Genomic DNA, 22,050 nt, shown 5'->3' with positions numbered 1-22,050 from the left:
TGTATATAATATTTTTTTTATCATTGTTGTTGGAGTTTAGTTTTAATTTCTTTCTATTTGTGGACTCTGGCAGCAGTTTTCTTCACAGTCTGTCCCCAACCAGTCCATCTTCTGCACATCTCATGTTTGATTATTTTAATTTTTGTTGACACAGTGGTTTTTGTGTCATCAGCAGTTTATTCTCCTGCTGTCTTTGTAGAGGCAACATTTTCTACTTAATCAGGCTGTATACTCACACTCTCCTCTGATCAAAAAACACATATATAACGCTCTGGAAAGAATAAACTAGTTCCAGACTTCTATGAATCACTCGCGGTGGTCCACAGAGGACATTAACCGCATTCATGTGTAAGTATCTAACAGCTCGATAAATACCGTATAACAAGCACCAGGTGAAATGCAGAAAAAGGGTTAGAAGTTGTGTGCTTACATATCAGATTAATCATTAGTGGCTGTGTTGATTGTTGAAATAGACAAACTTGATAAATTTAGCGGTGACAACACTCCTTCATTCGTTGTTTCCTACATAATAGACACTGAACAATTCACTCTGTAATGAGCAGTAAACAGAAATGTCAGACACTGATGAATTATCGTCATTTTGCACCATCACCTACAGGTGACGGTAAACAGTCATTTACAAGTCTATCAAACTCTAAGCATTGATTTGTAGGGTTTTTTTTAAATAAAGTAGTGAACATGCTGTGGGCACTGCATTTTTCACTCTGTTGTAGTAATCTTTGAGGCCGACGCAGTACGTAATGCATACATTTTACACTCAGAATTGGGAAACTCAACTACAATGGCGGAAAGTAAAAATCATCCTCTACGTAGCATATAAAGACTGATTTTTGGAAACATCGACTTATAAAAGCCGCAGCTAAAAGTGGTTCCACTTTGGTTTATGCTACAGTATCTGTATATATGTGTGTGTGTGTGTGTGTGTGTTTGTGAGAGTGAGTGAGTACATGTGTGTGTGATGCGGGGGTCTCTTCCTCCCTAAGTGTGGAGCCCAGTTGGTGTGTGTCTCCACAGGGCGCCTGGCATACAGCCTGGCTCTGCCAATGTGGGCTAGGGTGTGTGGGTGTTGTTGCCCCACTCTGCAGGATCTCTACCCCAGTGCCCCCCCCCCGCCCCCCACACCCTCCCTCTCATACCCAACTAAACACACACACACACACACACACACACACACACACACACACACACTTTTCTCCTGCTCCATCACTGACACTACATATTGTCTACCACCCACCGGTGTTAACCTGTCGACAGTTAGACGCTGCCAAAAAACAAAGTTTACCCGAGTCACAGCTGTCTCCTGGTTGTGTGCGACTCTTTTTGTGTGTTTCATAGACAGAAAAACAATCTAAGTTCTCGAGGAGTGTGAAGTATGAATATTCTGTATGTTTCCGCGCATATGTTATGGTGGTATTTTTATGTGTGTGTGTGTGTATGGGTTGCTATTGCGTGTTCTCAGGAGGTTTAGCAGAGTAGGAATCTGGCTGCCAAAAGTGGATTGGCTGGGAAGTTGGCACCTAACTTCTCTCTTCTCCCAACTGAACCACGATAATCACTCTTGGCATTTAGTGAGTTTTATTTTCTGCTTTGACAGAAAATATGATGAATCCTCCTGATATTTAAAAAATCTCTCGAGTTCAGTTCTACATGAGGTCACTTTTGGACTGTTAAGCCACTTGACCACATTTTTGTATTACATTTTGAGAGATATTTCATTTGATAGAGAATGTGTTTGATCGGGACTGCATTTGTTAGTTTTGAATATTTCTTTTAGGTGATTTATTGTAAGGAGGTGCAGCGCAGAGACGAGGGAGAGACAGGGGAGGCGAGAGAGGTATGATTCATGTTTGATTGGTGGCATGGTAAAGCACCTCGGTATTATGATACACTGTGTTGCTCTACTTGATTTTTCTTTATGTGGTTGTATTTCTATGAGCCTACTCAGGAGGCGAAAGTGGAAAAAAGGATCAAAAAACTTGTTTCCTGCCACAAATATATTCTTATTGTATTGGTTTTGGCTTAAACAAGCAATAAAAGAAAGTACACGCAGTATTTTTAGGGCTTTTTATCGCAGCCATGATAATTTTGCAGTGGTGATATCTGACTAAAGCTGTAAGGGCAGGAATGAACTGTAGATGTGTGTGTGTGTGTGTGTGCAAGTGTGCATATTCGTGTGTAATCAGGTACGCAAGTCTCTCTACATATGGTACTTTTCTCGTACTGAATTACACGCATGTTCTCATAATCCCCAGTATGTATGTGTGTGTGACTGCGTTTGTGTGTATGTGTGTCCATACATTAGCTTTACATTAGTTGGTCCCTGCAGGCCCTGAGCGCTCAGTGGGCGCCCTGCCGTGCCGCTCGGGGGTTAAGGTGTACGTGTTAACAAGCTGGTGTAAGTGGGTTCAATATCCAGCGCCCCGCCCCTCCCCACAGCCTCTCCATCGGCCCGCAATCTGTGCTGCGAAGAACGGCAACAGCGCACCACGCACAAAACATTTGGAAAATCAGCTTGATTTATTTTTACATGGGCGAGCTGATTGCCAAACTACACAGGGGTTTTAGCACACAATGTTTTGCTGCACCAATTAATTATTTATTTCACTATTTTTGTGGGGTTTTTTTTTTTTTGTTGTTTGTTTTTGCTTGGAAATGAAGGGATAGAACGGAGGGGTGGAGAGCGGAGCGATGGAGAACAAGAGCAAGTTAGGGAAGATACAAAGCCAGCTACTGTAAACGATTAATTTGAAGGTTATATGTTGTTTTTATGAGCTTTCTGACTCAAGAAATAAACCTACATATTTTCTTTTAATAAGTATTTAAGCAAATTTCTTTTATACCTGAGGAAACAAGAACAAAATAATCAATTTCTTTTCACTTGATAGTTTAAATTCATGATAGCTCATGTCTCAGTGAGGGCAGGTTATGTTTGTCAGAAAGCTCAGAATTAACATCTTCATACAAGCAACGTAATTACAGATGCAGAAAGAAAAAATGCAGGAGATGAGATTTATGCATCTTTACAATTTATTTAAAGTTAAATATCTTAATAGCAAAGCCAATAAACCTGTTTTGTTATTTTCAAATGAATTTGACAAATCATTGTCATGTAAATGATACTGTGATACAATTCTGGCAAAACAAAAAGCTTGAACATAAAACATCTAAATGAGTGCAGATCAGTTAAGAGGAAACATGTCAAATCTTAGTGAGAATCAACTGTGAAGAAACAATTCAATTATGAATATTTTCGATGTCTGTGCAGGCTGTTACAGCTCTGAAGATATTTCCTGCTAATGTACAGTTTTTAGTTAACTTGAATAACAATAATAATAATAATAATAAGTGATATTATAAATATCCAGGTGGCGTCAGCAGCTCTTTTTGATGCAGCCAAATTATTGAGATAAGTAAAGACAGAAGAGCGGGCCACAGTCAGAGTAAATGTACAGCTGTCTGTGACACTGTAGTACACCTTTCTGTATATTTTACACTGAAAATCACTTTTAGAGAAGAAATCAATAATAATTTCTCCCTTTTATAAGTAAAAAAAAAAAAAGGTATCTGTATATAATGAGAAAGAAATACTGTTGAAAGTCTACACCCTGTTTATTTGTTAGTGAGAAGTAGTTTGCCGTGACTTCTCTGCTGTTTTAACTGTTCATGTTTAGGATTTGTATCCACTGCTTCTCCCCTGCCCTCTTTTTATCTCCTCCTTTCTTTTCTTTTTTTACCTCATCCTCTTCTTCTCCTCTCTTTTTGTCATTTCACTTTCCTCTCCTCTTTGCCCTTCTGATAATGTCCAACTCCTCTCCTCTCCTCTCCTCTCCTCTCCTCTCCTCTCTGCTTTCTGTACCAAACACCACACAACCTTTTCTCACCCCACAGCTGTTCGCAGGCTGTTTCACCAATTATCACTACGCATGTACGCACTTAGGTCACATACACAGACGCGCACACACACACGTACGACAGACCAACATAACACCGACTTTTTCTTAACCACACATAGTGACAGTAGAGTGTGTGCGTGTGTGTGTGTGTGTGTGTGTGCATGGACTGTATGGTTGTGTGAGTGTTTATGCGAGCACACAGCTCACTCTGCAGCCCTTTAAGGAAAGCAGCAACATATACGCAGATGTGCCTGTAGATCCACAGGCTTCACTGGGCCATATGGCCTCCATGAAGAAAGATGGTGCGTGCGTCTGGAGGAGAGCAGAGGAGGGAGGGAGGGATGGAGCGAAGGATGGAGGGCCATGTGTGGCATGAGCTGTGCAAGCAGTTGTTGAAGTATGTACGCCTGTGGATGTGTGTGTGTGTGTGTGTGTGTGTGTGTGTGTGTGTGTTTGCACCAGAGGCTCCAGGAGATTGGTTAATGGAACAAATGGTCGCGGCGGGCCGGGGAAGAAGGAACAGGCTTGCTGCTACCGCGGGCGGACAGCGAGCCCCGGGCGAGGGCTGCTTCATCTGGGCTCTTGCCACACAAACACACACACACACACACACACAGGCATACACACACCCTCTGTCAAAACCCTCATCTCTCCTCACCCCTCCCACCCTCAAACACACAGTGTGCTGCCATGCCCCAGAAGCAAAAGGACGCTCCTCGCAAAACTTTTCATTTGCAAATTAAGTTGGCAGAGGCTGGTTAGAAGAAAACAGGACAGCTTTCATTTGTCTCTGTGCATGTGTGCACACACACACACACACACACACACAGAAGCGCTCAGAGTATGTGTGTGCGTGTGTGTTAACGTATCTTAGTGTATGATGAGTTGGATCTGTCAGATCTGAGAGGTACCAGGAGATAGAAGGATAAAAGAGTGAGATGTGTTGAGGATGAGGACAATGAAGAAGGCGGGCGTCGAAGCGTTCACACACTTCACACTTCACATTAATACACTTCAGACTGTTAAATATTGACTGCGCTGATATCACCTCTTTACATTTCACAAATACATTTTTACACATCACATATGCACTGGAATCTTTTTTTCATAGGTTTTTCAAAATCAGACAGTTTTTTTTTTTTTTTTTAATGTTTTCACACAACAGCACTTCCTCCACTTCATCTTGTTTTTTTCACTTTAAGTTATTAGTAGATTTAAGTGTGTTACAGAAACGGCAGAAAAAAAGGTTCAGACATGATATGATCACACAGGCGATTCAGAGGTATCTGTGAAGTTGTTAACTCTTAAGACACAAACATTTTCTGAGCATTCTGTCAAAAAAATAGATGTTAAACTTGAAGAAAAAAAGTTCAGATTTATTTGCTATATTTTTATATATATATATGTGTGTATATATATATATAATTGATGCATTTGATTTACTATTTAGGGACACAAATGATTTTCAGATGAGAGCTACTGAACAACTGTATTAAGACAGAAGAGGAACAGTTTAGTTCACTGCATCTCTTTTTTTTTTTGTTTCTCTCTCACGCTTGTGTATTTTACCTCTGGATGGCGCTGATCAGTCGTCCTCTTCTTCCACTTCATCTTCCTCTCCTTCACTTCTCATCGTTTCTATCTCTGCATTGCCCAGCTGGCTTCTGTAGCCGAGAGCAACCGCGGGGCGGCCTGCTGAAAGAGCATTGTCAAACGGTGGCTTTACAGCTCTATCACACACACACACACACACACACACACAACACACACACAGATGCACAGATTTGCAGCTCAGATGTCGGGCTATAGCCAGAGGCTTGCAAGCTGGAGCGTTAACTGTGCAAAGCGTCACATCTCAAGCCCCAGTCAGTGACACTCGCTAACACTGCTTCATAAAACTACAACTAGAAAAGTCGCGCAGAAACACCTGCCCCTTCTTTAGAAAAAATGTTAAAAGTAACAACAGCAGAAACACTTTAATGCCAGAAAAGCAAAACACTCAAACAGAGGAGTTGAAAGGAGTCAGCAGGCCTCATGGCAGCAAACACTTTGACATTGAATAGATGATGATAACAGCCTGCAGCAACACTGAAACCTCTGTTAATACAGTGATGAAATGAAAGCAGAGACAACTTCTGTGCTCATCCAGAGCTGCTTTCCTGCTTTGTTTCAGATCAGGGGATGAATCTATTTTCTGACGTCCCTCATTTATACTTTCCAAATTTGTTTCACTGTAAAGTCTTGTCATAATGTTGGTTTTTTTTCTCTTTTTGACTTTGTTTGGGTTCGTGTTGAACTTCTGCACGCTGACGTTTGTGCAGAATTCAAGACAGTGAAACTAATACTGGGCTTCTGAATGAATGCAGGTTTGTAACCGTCATCCCAACGACTAATTTTAATCTTGTTTTATTCCACAATAAAAGCTTTCACATGTAGAGAAGATATTTGGAACAAAGTCCTCTTTTTTTTTTTTTTTTTAAACTTCTCTCACCTTGAAAATTTCTGTTATTTATTTACTGTTGGAAGAAAAGGATCCAGTTTGATGGTGTAAAGTCTGACTTGTGGGTGAATACAGGAAGAAATCGTGTCAAACAGATTATAAAAGAGAGAGCAGCAGTTGGAAGTTTTTAAAGGGGTTTCTGATCATAAGCACATGCAGCTGCATTTTTCATCAATCTCATTTGTTTCTCATATTTTTAAATTTGCACAAAAATTTTTTTACACAGCATTTGTGCTTCATACTGTCACGACACAACTATTAAACAACGGATGAGTCTTAAGGGCCTACACAAGTGTTTGGTTCTTGTAGCTTATATATAAGGAATCCTGTAGAAATGCTTAACATTGTTTAAAATGATACCACGGAGCTTTCCATTTCTAAATATTTTCCTAAAGTCCAGGGTTCAGCTGGTTTCATGTGTGATCTTTTAGTCATTTTTATCATCAAGTGCAGACTTCTCCCACCTACATTCCCACATAGCAACCGTTTAACTCACAACAGTAAAAGCACAAATTTATTATGATGGATTTAGTTTCAAATCTCTGTAAGTTAATGTTCAGTTCAATCTGGCTTTTTGATTAAAAAAAATTAAAACGTAATATAAAAATATAGCAGTAATGTAAAGAATATGGGATTTGTATTAATGGGAACACTGGTATGGTTGTCTTTAAAGTTTAGATTTCTTAAAGACTTTAGTAAATTGATGATTTCTTACAAAGTTGTCTGGGTTCTTCTGTATGTTAAAATGTTTTTTTTTTTAGCTTTCACTCAATGTAGACTCTGTTCAAACATGCAGGACTGATGCAGATGAGCTGCAATGTTCATCTTCAGCGCTGCTGGAGAACAGTGGTGATAATTCTCACACAGGCTGCATCACAGATGAGTTTTAAAAATTGATTCAGCAGTTATGGCATGTTTTGCTGCTCTGGTGCAGCGTTGCGGGGTCACTCGACCCAACTTCAGTAACCCTACATTTGTCTAAGCACCAGTATATTTTCTTCATGAATTGAATCATGCATTAGAAATGTCTGATCGCTTTTACACAGAACCCAGGTCACTCTAGTTAAAAAAGTACAATATGTCAAACCTAAACTTTGACTGTAATTTAATTTAATCTGCTCACATGGTATTGATTGTTTAGTGTTTTACTGAATTTTCATCTTTTTTGAAGCAGTGGATGTGTGGAGCATGTGGATGTTTAGGAGGACTTGGCTGATGATCAGATGAATGGGATTTTTTTCTTTTTAATGTTCTACATCGCAAAAAAAAAAAAATTGTAATTAAAACACATCTTTAAAAATACCCATTAAATGGATTTTATTTCCTTGTGCATTAGATTTAATAATTAAATGTGACATTTATTACAGTCATGCACTGTCTTAATGCGCCATAATACACTTATTTCATATATATATATTTAATATATACCTGTATATTCAGACATTTACATAAGTGATCTTATATGTGTCTCCTTTGAATTCACACATTACAGAAATGTTTCCTCAGTAGGCAGATTGCTGGAGTGACTTTTAACATAAATGCACTCTGAGTCTTTTCCGACATGATGCTGACATGTTAAATTGCTCGAACACGTAACGAGTTAAACGCACGTCTGAAAGGAGCAAGTCAGTCAAAACTGAAAACTAACGGGCGACAGTAAATGAATATACAACATAAAGAGAAGAAAATCACATCAAATACAGAGAGAGAACTGGATTTAGGCATGTTTGTCTCATCCAGATCAAAACCCATAGTGTCACCAATCGTGTTCCCATGTCAAATATGCATGTTAGCAAGAGCAACAACTGGCATGACAGGTTGGTGGAGAGGGAGAGGGGCATGGCCTTCAGGCACACACACACACACACACATTCTTGAGTGCAGTTGTGTGCCAGCCAAGATTTAGCTCGAGCGCTGGCGTGTGAGGGTGGTGATGGTGGGTATGGGATTGGGCGAAATATGGTTTTGTGTGTGTGTGTGTGTGTGTGTGTGTGTGTGTGTGTGTGTGTGTGTGTGTATGTGTGTGTGTGGCAGCTGCAGCCTTCATGCCCCTGGCGGTGTTGTTGTAACCAGGCAAGCCAAGGCCGTCTGCCTGCATTCTTACCCCCCCCTCCGGCCCCCGCCTGCTACATGCACACACACACATGCACGCACGCAGGTTGAGTTAGCCAAAGGTTAGTGTGTTCAGGGTTCAGATTTTTAGATTATTTTTAAGGGTTTGAGTTTCTAGCAGAGTCCTGTTTCATTTTCCTGATTTTTTCCTTTTAGTGCAAGTGTGTTCAGATGTGTGTGCGCACGTGTGTGTGTGTGTGTGTGTGTGTGTGTGCGTGTGTTGTCCTGCATCTCTCTTGTTGCAGATCTCGTTACAGGAACACAGCTGAAAGTTGCTCTTTAATTATAGCCGACGTTTATTTTCACACTTAATATTTCCTCCCTTCATTTTCCACAGATGAAGTAAATTTTTTTGTACTTAAATGTTAAGTACATTGTGCTGTAATGTTCCTCAATATAATCAATGCTGAGTAGTTATTTTTGGAAACATACAGAATATACAGTAAGACATTAGTTTACTCTGATCGTGTATTTGCTATCCATTAAATATTTTCTTAAAGTGACACGCTCCACTAGCTGATTTGTGGAGTAATAAAAACTCACACACTCATACGGGACTGTTGAATGACAGACCTTCACGTCGCTTCCAGATCTTCTGTTTTCTATTACCGTCTCTCTGTTTCTCTAACATGACGTTAGCACTTTCCCTTTGGACCGTGCCTTTAGGACATATGCTCCCACCTGTAAATAAATATGCAAACACAGACAAAAACACACACACACACACGACAGAGTTTAGACGTTAGCTGTGGGCTACGACTGATGTATACCACAGAGAGGTGACTGTGTTTGTGTGTGTTGTAATTAATCTCCTTAGTAGCAGCAGTCAATAGAGAGTGCGGTGGTTCGAGGTGCAGATTGTGAGCAGAGTTTGATTATCGGGCTGTCAGGGGAAATTACTGCAAACTGCCTCCCAGCAAAACCTGCTTTTATTTTGTGTGCTGGAGAGAAAAACACACACTTACTACCAAGACTGCTCTGGAAACGGTTTCAGGTATTTTTCCTGAGGATAATTAAGGAATTATTACAGTGTAGGTGTTTGTCTTTCGTGTGTGTGTGTGTGTGTGTGTGTGTCAGTTAACCGTGGGATCCAGCAGGTGGTGTCCTTTCACCAGGTCAGCGGGGAGGCTACCCTCTTCTAACCCTCCTCCACAACCCTCCTATCAGCCATCAGCCAGGCCAGCAGCAGGCGGCAGGGAGGTGACGGCTGGAGCTGGATCCTTCAGCCTCTTTGTTTCTCCATCCCTCCTTTGCTCCACTCCTGCACCTCGCTGACACCACAAACTGTCAACCCTTGTTTTTTTTTTTTTTTCAGCGACTGCAGATCCTCTCCACCTAAACATCTATTTATCTGTCTCGCTATCAATCCATCCACGGATCCATCCAAGCTTCCTTCTCTCCTCACCAGTTCCAGGCAGTGGGCAGAGGCGAGCCAGCCTGCTGTGTGTGTGTGTGTGTGTGTGTGTGTGTGTGTGCGCGTGTGTGTTGGTGTAGGGCAGTGCCCGAGCATTAAGCCGTATTAAGCCCTAATTAATGAGTGTGCCAGTCGATAGAGGCCAGTTATTGGATTTGCTGCTTTAGCTGCTGGAAGGAGCGCTACCTTAATCACACACACACACATCCCCCTCTGAGGCAGGGTATGCAAGGTGAGACAAGCGGTGGATTAGAGAGAGAGTGTGTGTGTTGTATAAGGCCAGAGGTTGGCGGCTCTCTGGCCAGACAAACTGTGTGTGCGTCTGTGTGTGTGTGTGTGTGTGGTTGTTGATATGTGTGCCAGGGTCAAAGCTTTACTTACTGCATTACATAAACCTTCAGCTTACAACCTGCAGCAGCTTTAAACATCTCAGACCACGACCTGAGCGACTGATTTACTGGCTGCCTGTTCAGCTGACTTTCTGTCAGACTGGCATGTGTGAAAGGCTGCTGGCATGTTGCGGCATCCACGCCGCAGTGTCTGAACCTCAGCTAAAGAAATTTGTTTCACCAGCAGTGTTGCAGTTGTTGCCTTTTCTCCTAAATAACTGGATTTAGGATGTTTTACAACATAGTGTCTCAAAGTTTCTCTACAAATGGAAAACAAGTGTTGCAAATAAAATGACATCACTTTGACATCATGAGGGTTATTTCAGCTTGGAGACTAAAATAGGTGCATTATGGGAAATGTGGGATCCAGTATTTGTTGAGCTTGACTCATACTAGGGACTCAAAGTCGGGATATCTCAGCCTCTGCTGCATCGATTTGGATCATTCTTGTTTAAATCATTCTCTCTTAAACTTTTTCTCACTTGCCTCTTGTCGTATCTGACCATGCCAATAATTTTGGTTTTATTCGCCCAGGTTTTAGGGCTGCAACTAATGCTTTATTGCTATGCTTTTATTATTGATTAATCTGCTGATTATTTCCTTGATTAATCAATTAATTATTTGGTTTGTAAAATCATGTATGACAAAGAAAAACATGAAATCATCACATTTGAGAAGCTGAAAACAGCACATTTTTGGCATTTTTGCTTAAAAAAACAACAACAATGAATTGATTATAAAAATAGTTGCCAATTCATTTTGTGCAATCGACTAATCATTGAATTTCTACTAAGTTCATCTACTATGATGTTCTGCTGCTGAAATTTTCAAGTGCTGTAAACACCACAAACAAAACTCACCTCCCTGTTTAGTGGAGGCTGAAAATTCTGAGACTGATATCTAGAAACGTAGTCACATAAAACAAAAACTGTCAGCGCTGCTAGATATATCTGGAGGTATTTGAGAAATCCTTTACCTTTTAAAGTCAGTATAAGATCAGATCATGAATGTGCAGTATGATTCCTCAGTGATGGTTGATTCCATTTAGTTTAGATTATCAGGACGTCATGTCAGCAGGTCAACAGACTGAATCGATCAATAAGTGAATAAATCTTCTCTACAACGTCTTAGTCAGCTCTCTTAAAAGTGTCAAACTCTCCTTGTTGAATGTTGTTGAGGCAACCCTGAACTCAGAACCGAGGAGTCATTACTGAGACTCCTCCAGATTATTTTACAGGAGAAAACTGTTTTAATGTGTTTGGTGCATCTTTATTCACCAAGATCAGTGGTTGTGATCAGATAAAGACGGTGGTGTGGAGCTGAAGGCCTTCAGTCGACACGTTCTCAACACTTCGCTCATCAAACATTTACAGATCAGAACGACAGGCTCTGTTCCTGACCTTTAGGTTCTCCGCTCTGTGTGTGTGTGTTTGTGTAGCCGATATCTCCTGCGCTCGGTTGTGTCTGTGTCTTGTGCCTTCACTCACAGCGGGGCTCTTTCTGTGTGTGTGTGTTATTGTGTGACGTGGCAGGGCCCTGCTGTGTGGTGCTGTGCCGTGCTGTGTGATGGCGTAGGAAGGAGGGAGAATGAGAACGGGAGCAGGGAGAGACGGGGTGGCTGGTCAGGACAGCTTGGCAGCCAGCTGTAGTTGCACCAGGCGGCGAGGGAAGTCATCGCCCTCAGCCTCCAGGACTGGACAGAGCCTCCAGGTCTCGGATAAACCGCCCAGTGGGCCTTCAGTCTGGGTGGAAGATGGTGGAGACGGAAAAGGAGGGCAGGGTATAAGCAGGGAGTACTGATGGTGATGAAAAAGGGTGCTGAGAAAACTTGAGGCCCCGAGGAAGAGGGACAGGCAGAAGCAGGATTAAACCCTGCGGTGGAAGACGACACGGTGCGGGGCAGAGTGAGGACAAGCGGGGCAGAATGTGGGGGGAGAGCAGGGAGCAGATTGTGGGGGAGAGTTGGGATGTTCGCCTCCCCCGTCTGTCACACACAGGCAGCCCTGCCACTGCCAACATGACCAGCAGGGCAGGGGCATCTGTCTCCCCCCCAGCTACCTCTCTCTGTCTCTCTGTGCCCCAAGCCACAAACTCTATTCATCATCCTCCTCCTCCTCCTCCTCCTCCTCCTCCTCCTCTTCTTCTTTATCCCACGCCTCATTCCTGCCTTTCTTGTTGCCTTCTGAACCTGTTGAAACAGTGAAAGACAAAGTCAAAGATGATTACTTTGAAGAATATTTCATATAAAAACACAGTGCAGCCTTTTTGGCTTCACAGCCGAGCAAAGTCTACTCAAGACCCTTCATCACAGGCTGCATGTGTCTGAGTTCTGAGCAGAGTTCCCTTCTCACATTGTCGTCAAACTCTTAAGAAGGGAAGACTTGACACAACAGAGTATAAACTGCAGTTATATATGTATGTTTCTTTTCTTTCTTAATCATCTCATAACTCCTCAGATTGAATCTTGTGACCCTTTAAGGGTCCGGACGTCCAGGTTGGAAACCACTGACATACTGGATTGTACTGTAATGTGTTTGTGTGACAGCATCAAAGTATTACTTTGTACATGCAGTTACTAATAAAAGACAACTTAACCATCTTGTAGGATGCTGTGTTGAGTGACTACTGTTGGAGGATATATGGATAAATATGGATGGCTGGTTGAGTTGCAGATGTGGATTCCAGTGCTGGAATCGGACTCTTTATCAGGAGGGTAGGAGTATATGTGGAGGTATGACTTAAACCACTTTCAGGGGCACACACCAGATTTTAGACCACTTAATTGGGGATGGCTTGTGCACTTGGGGACAAAAGCCTTGTCCCCAGTTGGTAAAACGCTGATTTTTGGGTCAGTGGTTATGGTTAGGGTAAGTCTCCAGGAAATGAGACAAAATTAGAGAAAAAGTCCATGTTGATACCCCAAAAGTGACTTAAATAAGCCTGTGTGTGTGTATGTGCGGGGACCAAAGCCTGGTCCTAATGAGGCAAAACTTCATTTCTGAGGTCCTGGTTAACAAATTGATGTTAAATTAGGGTTAGGCATGAGTTGGTTATGTTCGGGATTAAGTCTGCAGGGAATGGAAGTCAATGCAACATCCTAACAAGGATAGCTGCACAAATGTGTGTGTGTGCTGCACTAGAGGAGGGATGACTGACTGAATGGATGAAATAATGGGCTGCTGGTGGGAAATATCTTAACAGACATTCCATCTCCACCCCCCAAAACACACTCAACACACACACTATTCATACACTCAAAACCCAGCTGGAAAACACCACCTCCCTCCCTCCCTCCCTCCCTCACACACATACACACAGACACACACAATATTGACTGAAACTGTGTGAGAGGAAAGTACCCTCTTGGCTGACATAAAACCAAATGTTGTAAATATTGAAAGAGAGCTTTTAATATCACTGGACTTTGTGTTGATCAAATAATCAACAGAGTTTACATGGACGTGACAGCAGAAGAAGTTTAATACTGTGTTTGCAGACGAGGAGGCGATGCGGTAATGTGATCTGACCAAAACTGATCTTAATGAATGACTGGATATCAATCAGATGTGACCGATCCACAAACTGTGTCTTGGTGACACTTATAAAACTGTAACATTAAAACCGTCTAAAAGGAATATTCTAATATAATAAACATTTGCAAAAAAAGGCGTTTGGTGAATGAACGTTTCCTCTTCTATACACGTTTAGACACACTTTCTCATTCAAGTGAATGAGAAAGTTTTGACTGGTATTGTACGTTTTGATAAAAAATCTGAAAAAAAATTATCAGGCAAAACTCTCCAAGTTTAAGTGTTCATTATCAGGATAGAAAAAGTCACAGAACTGGTTGAATTCTGGCAAAATAGTGATTGTCCAAAGACGACCATCACAAGCACTGTGACCCGGATCCAAACCAATAATATAAAGTATAAAATACACACTAACAGGGGGTGGTGATGGACATCAAACAAACTTGTCACTATTACCCATCTTAAAATTGTAATAATAACTTAACTAAATAAAATTTTTTAATAGGATTTAGAGCTCTTTGTCACTTTGTTTTTTCAGGTTTTAGTTCCTTCATTTCATTGCATCGTAGAACAACAGTTTCAAATGACACAAAACTCAAAATTTAAGTGATTTTAATTCACATCAGTGTCCCTTTTACTCCTGATAATCCACAGATTTGATAGTTTTCATTTGATCTTCTTAATACTGAAAAAATGGAAACTCCTGACTGGCATCAGCTGATGCAAAGTATATGAGGGAAATTAAAATTAAAATTTAATTTTTCAAACCAAATTCTTTTCACCTCCATTGTATTGGATTGGAGGCAAAAATCTCTTTGAGTGACCTGAACCTTTAAGTTTACCGCACTGTGTATGTTTGTTCCTGATTGGCTCAGGAAAGACATCATTCATCATCCCGAGCAGAAGATGTTGACTGTCTTGAGAGCCTGTTGAGAACAGCTGGGTTTATTTTCACTGCATGAGTGTGTCTGGACAGTCAATCAATCAAAATCTTTTATCTATCAGCCATATGACGGTTTTCTCCTCAGTTGATTTTATCACTGTGTTGTCAATCCTGTAGCTCTTGTCAAATAGTCAAACAGTCTGGTGAGAAAGATGTGTGTGTGTGTGTGCAGTTATGAAGCAAAGTGTTGATCATTACTGGGACGTCCCAATTAGTTTGTCCCCTCGAACACAGCCGCTCCTGTAGACAATGAACTCTTTCACTGCACACCGGGATTAGTCACCGTGTGTGTGTATGTGTGTGTGTGTTGCAGGCTGCAGCAGTTGGACCGTCACTGTCAGAGCAGCGCCCAGCAGGTGTGTGAGCTGCTGGCCAAACAGAACCAGCTGATGGAGGAGAGAAACACACTCACTGAGGAGATGCAGAACCTACGCATAGAGGTACACACACACACACACACACACACACACAGAGGAGTGTGTGACTCACTCGCTCTGTTACTAATTTAATTTGTGACGGTGTCTTTTCTCCTCCGGAGTATGTTCTAGTTGTCAGTTTACTAAAATAAAATCAGTAAGATGACTTTTGTCTCTTCATGACTAATGATTCTGTCTGTGAAACAGTTTTGGATTTGCTGAAACATGTTGACTGTAGACGCCTTGATGCAGGTTTTTATTGAATGTCGTGTGTGTGTGTGTGTGTGTGTGTGTGTGTGTCTTCCTAGCTCCCCAACACAAGACGAGTCAACACTCTGACCACATGAGTCTGTCCTGCCTGTCTCCTCTTCCTCGTCATCACCACTGCTCTGCTCTTCTATTTGGATATTTTCAGTGTCAGAAATCTCCTGTTAACCAGAACATAAACTGTTATTTATCTTGTTTAAATGGGTGATGTGCAGGAAGACTGATACATGTACAGTATGTGTGTTTTCATTATATATTAAGGTGCAGTGTATACACTTGAAAAACTTTATAACTAAAATGTTTACAACATTTTTTTGTTATCAGAACTGAAAATCAGGTTTCTATTTTATATTTTGCAACAGACTGTTACTGCAGTATATAGAGCAGTTAGAGGCATTAGGATGATGTTTAATGTTTTTAAATAAAACATTTTTTGAGATTTCTTTGCACTGTTACACCAATGAGCTTTTGGAATGGCCTAAATTATTAGTTAAATACAGGTGTCTAGATTTTCTTTTGATAAATCTTTAGAACTAATACAGTATATTTGTTTCACGGGTGTTCTTTGTACATGTTTCATTTTTATTCTTAATTTTCTCATTTTAATCAAACTGAAAGGCAGTAAAAACATTTTTTTTTAGCAACAAAGCAAACAAAAAGCCCACACCATCACAGCAGATTGACATAGTGCTTTATTGAAGCTGTCTGTAAGAAGGAAAATAATGTGCATCCCTATCATATACATTTTATGTGTAAAAATACTAAGGATGTACAGTGTAAAAAACAGCTTCATGTTGATGGTAATCTGTTGTTTTCACATCCTCGTGGCCTCACTGGCCAGCATCCTGACAGCATGAGGGACAGAAAAAGGCTGTTTGATCTGCTTTTCTCTGAATCTTTCTGGATCTGCTGGGTTTCCTGACACTGTCTCAGAGTCGACATCGGCTCTGCTCCGCTGTCATGTCAACGGAGCAGAGCTGACTTCAGTATTACAGTGCTTCAGGGAAACGTGGCCCACTCAGAAATGTCTCACACAGCTGTAAAGCTACAGTAGATGGACATGGACATGAAATTAAAACTCAGTTACACTTTGTAATATTTGTACATGTTTGCCATTTTTTGTTTGCTGTTTATAAATAAATGCATTTCATGCTTGTTCATGTTAATAATCAAGATGATAGTAGACTAGTACCAGAGAGAGAAGAGAGGGGAGGGATTCTGTCGCGGACATGAGGTCAAATACTATCAGAAATCCTTCCAAACACTTGAGCCGTTTACTTATTATCTGCATTAAACGCCAGGCGGAGCATGGTTTGTGATTTTTTTTGGCTGCCACCGTCGGTTCATTAACAACGTGCAAGATCAATACGGAGCAGCTGAAGTCTTTGAAAGGATTTTACATATTATTCAAATACTATTGGAGTCAGATCTGTTGTGTGATAGATGTACAGTACAAACAGCAGCAGCTTAAGAGTGAACACTGTCAGTGCAGCGTCAGATATCTCACATACTGTAGATTCACACCAGTCGGGGGCACCAGTAAAGCTGTGCGGAGGCTGAAACTGAATTTCAGCATCCAGTTGAAAAACCTCTGTTTGGTGATAACAGCTGAGACAAAGTTAAATTACATGTGCCCACAACTGATTCATAGTTATTAAGGGAAAACTCACATTGATGAAGAGGATTACTAAGCTCCACATTCTCCACTTACAGAAGTAGGAGGAAAATATTTCTTTTTTCTTGTGTTTTTTTTTTTTTTATGATCTCTGACCCTTAGAATCAGCCTCTGGCTTTGTTGCTGCCAGTAAATGAACTTGAATCAGTAGAAGATTGAACAAGGAGAGTTAGAGGGCTCACCAGAGGGAAAACTTTTTAAAACAGATGAGGAGGAGGAGTCAGTGAAGATGCGATGATCGCTCAGTGGATTTTTCCCAAACACTTTAGTTTATAAAGACTGACCAATTTACTGAAAATTCCCACTGATTGACTGCACTGACTTGTCTGTTTTTGCCCCAGCTAGGACATCTCTGGCATGAGGGACACGATCACCCAGGTTTTGCCAACTCTAGACATCAGAGCAACATCAAAGATATCGGTCGTATGTGGAGGGGAGATGTGCTTTCAAATCCTCATTTTCTTAAAAACATAAAAAAGCTAAAAATCTTCCTTTAAAGCAGGGCTGAATCAGATTCCTCTGAATCATATAAAAAGTGGTGGATGTGAAAGTGCTGTGGCCAAAGCAACAAAGCGGTATTTTATGAACTCTGGTTTCTAATGGTTTTGGCGTTAAGCGTGCACATACAGCTATAACTCCTCAGTCGCTCGCAGACCTGGGTCAAATCAAAGCTGAAATCCTTCCAAATACTTGGGAGCGTTTGCTTGAGCCTGTCGAGAGTGCCAGCTGGGTGGGATTTGTACTCATTTTGAACTATTCGGCTGCCTCAGCTGTGCCAGACAGGCTCAATCGATCACAGAAAAGTATTTTTCATAAGACTTCTAAGTGCCACTTTGACTCAGGACTGGTAGTGCGGACAGAGGAGGACTACAGCATGCAGGCCAGCGCCATCCTTTTATACTTTCTGCCATAAAGCGCCTTTGCTAGCTATTAGCAATTAAATGGATGTGCAAGAGTAAAGCATATGGACTTAAGAGCAGCGGAAAAACAGGTAATGTGTCGTGTAAGAGATATCTGTAAAGAAAAAAAAAAAAAGAGGAGGCATTTATTTTTAGAACAAAGTCTCTGAAGACTTAAACTGCAGAATGAAACACAACTACACCCCCTTACAACTAAACTCCAAAAACAAAATGACATCAAATAAATTAATTAGAAAAGAAATTCAAGTTATCCATCGATGATAATAATAAAAACATTCAAATAAATAGATGGAGTACATTTGTCTATACCTAATAAGAGCACATCCCCTGGTGCTCTCACTTGAATCTGTGTCATCCAGATACTGAAGGTGACGTCTTCCTCAATAAAAAATGCACGTGAACACAAATGTTTGGTTTTTTTTAGATACAGTTGAGCATATTTTTAAAAATATATGTCCTCACAACTGGCGAATTGGTTCTGAAGTGCTGGATGTCAAAGTTTTTGACTTATTTAGAGCTAAACCGTAAGGCTTACCCGGCGTTTGAAGACCGAGAAAAATCGAGGGGATTTGAAATCTTGTTGGTCAGACTGGAAGACATGACGACTCAACAACCACAAACAAAAGTCCAGACCGGAGAAATGACAGCACACGGTAAAGACAGAGAGACATGCGGGGATGGTGCAGTGGTCGGGACCCAACTCTCATCATCTCCACTCTTTAAATAAAAAGGTAAATTGGGGGAAAAGCTCTTTCTCATCTAAAATCCTAATAACTAACAGGAAAACACAGACAGACCTTATTACACTCCCTTCCCTACATATCACATTTCATATCCAAACACTATTGTACCACTCTTTCGACTTTTTTCCACTACTCTGTTCTCGACACACTTACAGTAGCAATTACAGTTCAGTATTGAGTCTTTTTCCATCCTTACCGTTTTACATTCAGACTTCTGTGCTGCACTTGTTCTCTTTCTGCTCAACTTCCACTTCGCCTTTCTTTCTGAACTCTGCCTCAGCCTTCACCAACACACACCTGTGGTAAGATCAAATATGGGGAACATTTGTGTCAATATCCAATCAGGTAAGACGAGTCTTGATTTGGATTACGTTTGGGAAAGAAACTGAATTAGAGAAATAGATTCCTGGCTCTCTATCCCCATCCCAAACTTTTTTTTTTCCCCTCAATAAGTTCACAGTAAACTATCATCTGTCTTCAGTGTGTCCTGTCACTTCTCCGCTGTCACATTTTGGTCACAAAACAACACAAAAAATGTCATTTAAATAAACAATGGAGCAGGAAGGCTATCTGCTTTCCCTCCTACATTCTTCAGCCATTTTTGTTTCTTGAGGTGCCTTTTTTTCCTCTCAGCCCTAAGAAATAACAATATTTTTTTCTATAATAATGTAATAACAATAGAAAAAGTTAAATATAAAACCGATGAGTAGAACAATAAATAGAACATATATATATTATAGCCATTGCTGTGATTGGTGTAAACCCATAACTGTTGATGCATACCTCCACACAGACCATAATGTCTTTTTTAAACATCCTTCATAAGAAACTCACAGGAAAACAGCTGCTATCTCGCTCATCAATACATCATAACTTATCATAAATATTTCATATCGTATCATTCTTGGAGCTTTTCACCTGTACTCTCTCTCTCATCTCATCTCAGCCAATGCCCAACCCTGCCTTCCCGGATTTCTCTTTTTCACTCTGCGGTGAATCTGTTCCTGCTGCAGTTTCACTTTCCTGCACAAAGACAGAGAGGTACAGCCGTGTGGTTCCCAAAGCCATGATAACAATATGTCACAGTAAAGCTTTCCATCATCGACACAAAGTACCGTTTCGTTTTTGTTTTTTCCCTTTTGGGACAGTAGAGATTTAAAACTCACGAGGGACTTAACATTAAAAAAAAAAAAAAAAAAAAAAAAAAACCTCTGGGGAGAACATTCAAGTCAACCGTTTTCCTCTCATTTTCACCTCTGCGTTGACAGATAAATCAACCACCTTGCACTGCATTATGGGTAACGTAGTAAAGCTCAGGGTTTGGGAGCTTCAGCCCTCTGAACTGCTGTGCTTTGAGGTGCGTTCTTAAACACAAACCCATAATAATACCTTGCACTTGCTCTCTCTCTCTCACACACACACACACACACACACACAAACATGACATCCTTTTATCTTCTTAATCTACTGAGTTGATGTGTAATAGCTGTACATTAGGAGCAGTAGCGACACCTGTTCTGCAGCTGTACAAGCATAGACGATGTGTTGCTGGCGCCTGTGTAATGACCTGCAGCATTAAGCTAATAGTGTAGCACCGGGTTTTAGTAGTAGCAGTAGTAGTATAGTTATAGTAGGAGTGGTAGTACCTGTAGTAGGAGTGGTAGTAGTTGAAATAGCAGCAACAACAATAATGAATTGCACTGAGCAAAACCTGAGTCAAATCCTGCTCGAGTCTGTCTACAACATGAGGTGCGTGGGATTCTGCTCACTGTTGACGACTGCGTTCTTAACGTCAGGCAGCCTCAGTCAATCCCAGAATTATCAATGTGAGGATTTGAAATCAGACCCGAGTGACTGTGTGAGTCTGAGTATCTGTCTGTTTGCAAAAGCCTGAGATACAACCAGTTATGGCAGTTTGGATTTAAATGACTTAAAATGCTGTATCTCCATCGTACAGATAAGAAGCGACAAAACGTCTCTTTAAAAATGCATCAACTGTTGTCTATCTTGATCAGAAGTGTCTGGTTAGTTTGTTTGTTTGTTTTTTTTAGACGTGGGTTTGACGGGACCCTCAAAGCACAGCAGGCCATCGGTGATGCTCCTTTCATTAAAGGGACATTACACAGTAACTGATCCCATCACAGTTCAGATCACCTAGAGTTGCAGTGCAGGATTAGAGGGTAATTTTGCTTGGAAGTTTGTACCTGTGAGAAAGCATCTCTCTAAAAAGGGATTCACAAAAATGTAAAAAAAAAAAAAAAAAAAAAAGAAAAATACAAGAGAGTAACATTGGAGAGGTGAAAAAGAGAGGAGGAGAAGATGGGCAAAATCCTTCAAGTCAGGGTTGTTCTGGGTTGGTCCAAAGCTGTGGGTCTTTTTGTCCCACACTGATGACCTCAGAGACCAGCTGTGATGACGTCAACATTATGGACAGTTCATTCCCGCCCACTGGCAGAGTAGGAGAACTGTGGGAAGTGCGGTCTTCTCTCGTTGTCCAGACAGTCCATCCCGTCCTCGTCAACTAAGAAGAGAGAAAAGTGGATTCTCAGATAATTAATGACTGGATTCATCCCTGCTTTTAACATTAAATGTCACTTTTCCAGGTAATATAAATACATAAAATCAAAACATGCAATCTATAAGCTGCCAGGTTTTAAAATTCCTGTATGATTAAACATTACAAAGTGTCGTGTTCGCGATATATTTTTGTCCTGTAGATTTAAACTGAACATGCTTCCATTAACAAGTGTGTCTTTGATGTGCCAATCTCCCGTTAACTAACTGATGTGTGACCTACAAAACAAGTGGAACCTCACATTAGTGCAGAGAAGCACATCGGTTCAACTCATGCATAATTCAGTGCCGAAGGATTCTGAAACCTGTATCTTTATTTCAAAAGCCTGTGAAGAAATGCATGTGGCCCGAGGACTATTACAGAGACACTTGAATAAACAGAAAATGGCACTTTTGAGTGTTTGTTCCCCCAGTTAATTCAAGAGGAAATGTCTCACCTCAAGAAAGAAATGGCAGCGCACATACACACACAAACAAAATATAACTTGTTACTAAGAAATTGTGTAAAACTGTGATTATTACAGTAAAAAATGTGAGTAAAAAAGCTGAATTTGATCACTATCAGTAATTTTATTAACATCATGGTCATTTAGAGAAATTAATTCAAGTATAAAACTGATTTTTTTGGGATGTCAGGTGCTGGTTTGCTTTTT

General features: G+C 40.8%; 2 protein-coding genes and 1 long non-coding RNA gene across 13 annotated transcripts in view; 1 reads left to right on the top strand and 2 right to left on the bottom strand.

Annotated features, from left to right (window-relative positions):
• The window catches only part of sdccag8 (SHH signaling and ciliogenesis regulator sdccag8), a 49,224-nt gene extending 32,566 nt beyond the window's left edge, over positions 1-16,658 (top strand). For 2 of the 3 annotated variants that reach the window (XM_067610504.1, XM_067610501.1), the window contains exons 17-18: positions 15,116-15,242; positions 15,527-16,658. In XM_067610504.1, the coding sequence (XP_067466605.1) occupies positions 15,116-15,242; positions 15,527-15,565 (166 nt within the window). In that variant the 3' untranslated portion in view covers positions 15,566-16,658. Of the gene's footprint in view, positions 1-11,861; positions 12,518-15,115; positions 15,243-15,526 lie in introns of those variants that run through there. The other variant, XM_067610502.1, reaches the window with a different exon arrangement.
• Positions 1,432-10,684, bottom strand: LOC137197234 (uncharacterized). Its single transcript, XR_010931371.1, has 3 exons — positions 9,609-10,684; positions 9,100-9,207; positions 1,432-5,609 (listed from the first exon to the last, which is right to left on the bottom strand). It is a non-coding gene; the product is annotated as an uncharacterized lncRNA (long non-coding RNA).
• akt3a (v-akt murine thymoma viral oncogene homolog 3a) overlaps positions 16,160-22,050 on the bottom strand; it is a 55,531-nt gene continuing 49,640 nt past the window's right edge. For 4 of the 9 annotated variants that reach the window (XM_067610507.1, XM_067610506.1, XM_067610508.1 and 1 more), the window contains one exon: positions 16,160-21,344. In XM_067610507.1, the coding sequence (XP_067466608.1) occupies positions 21,259-21,344 (86 nt within the window). In that variant the 3' untranslated portion in view covers positions 16,160-21,258. The remainder of the gene's footprint in view (positions 21,345-22,050) is intronic. The other 5 variants (XR_010931370.1, XR_010931368.1, XR_010931369.1 and 2 more) reach the window with 5 other exon arrangements.

The sequence above is a fragment of the Thunnus thynnus genome, chromosome 14, assembly GCF_963924715.1.
Source record: "Thunnus thynnus chromosome 14, fThuThy2.1, whole genome shotgun sequence".
Lineage (NCBI taxonomy): Eukaryota > Metazoa > Chordata > Actinopteri > Scombriformes > Scombridae > Thunnus > Thunnus thynnus.
Note: the sequence above shows the minus strand (reverse complement) of the source record. Positions and strands in the feature narration are given on the sequence as shown.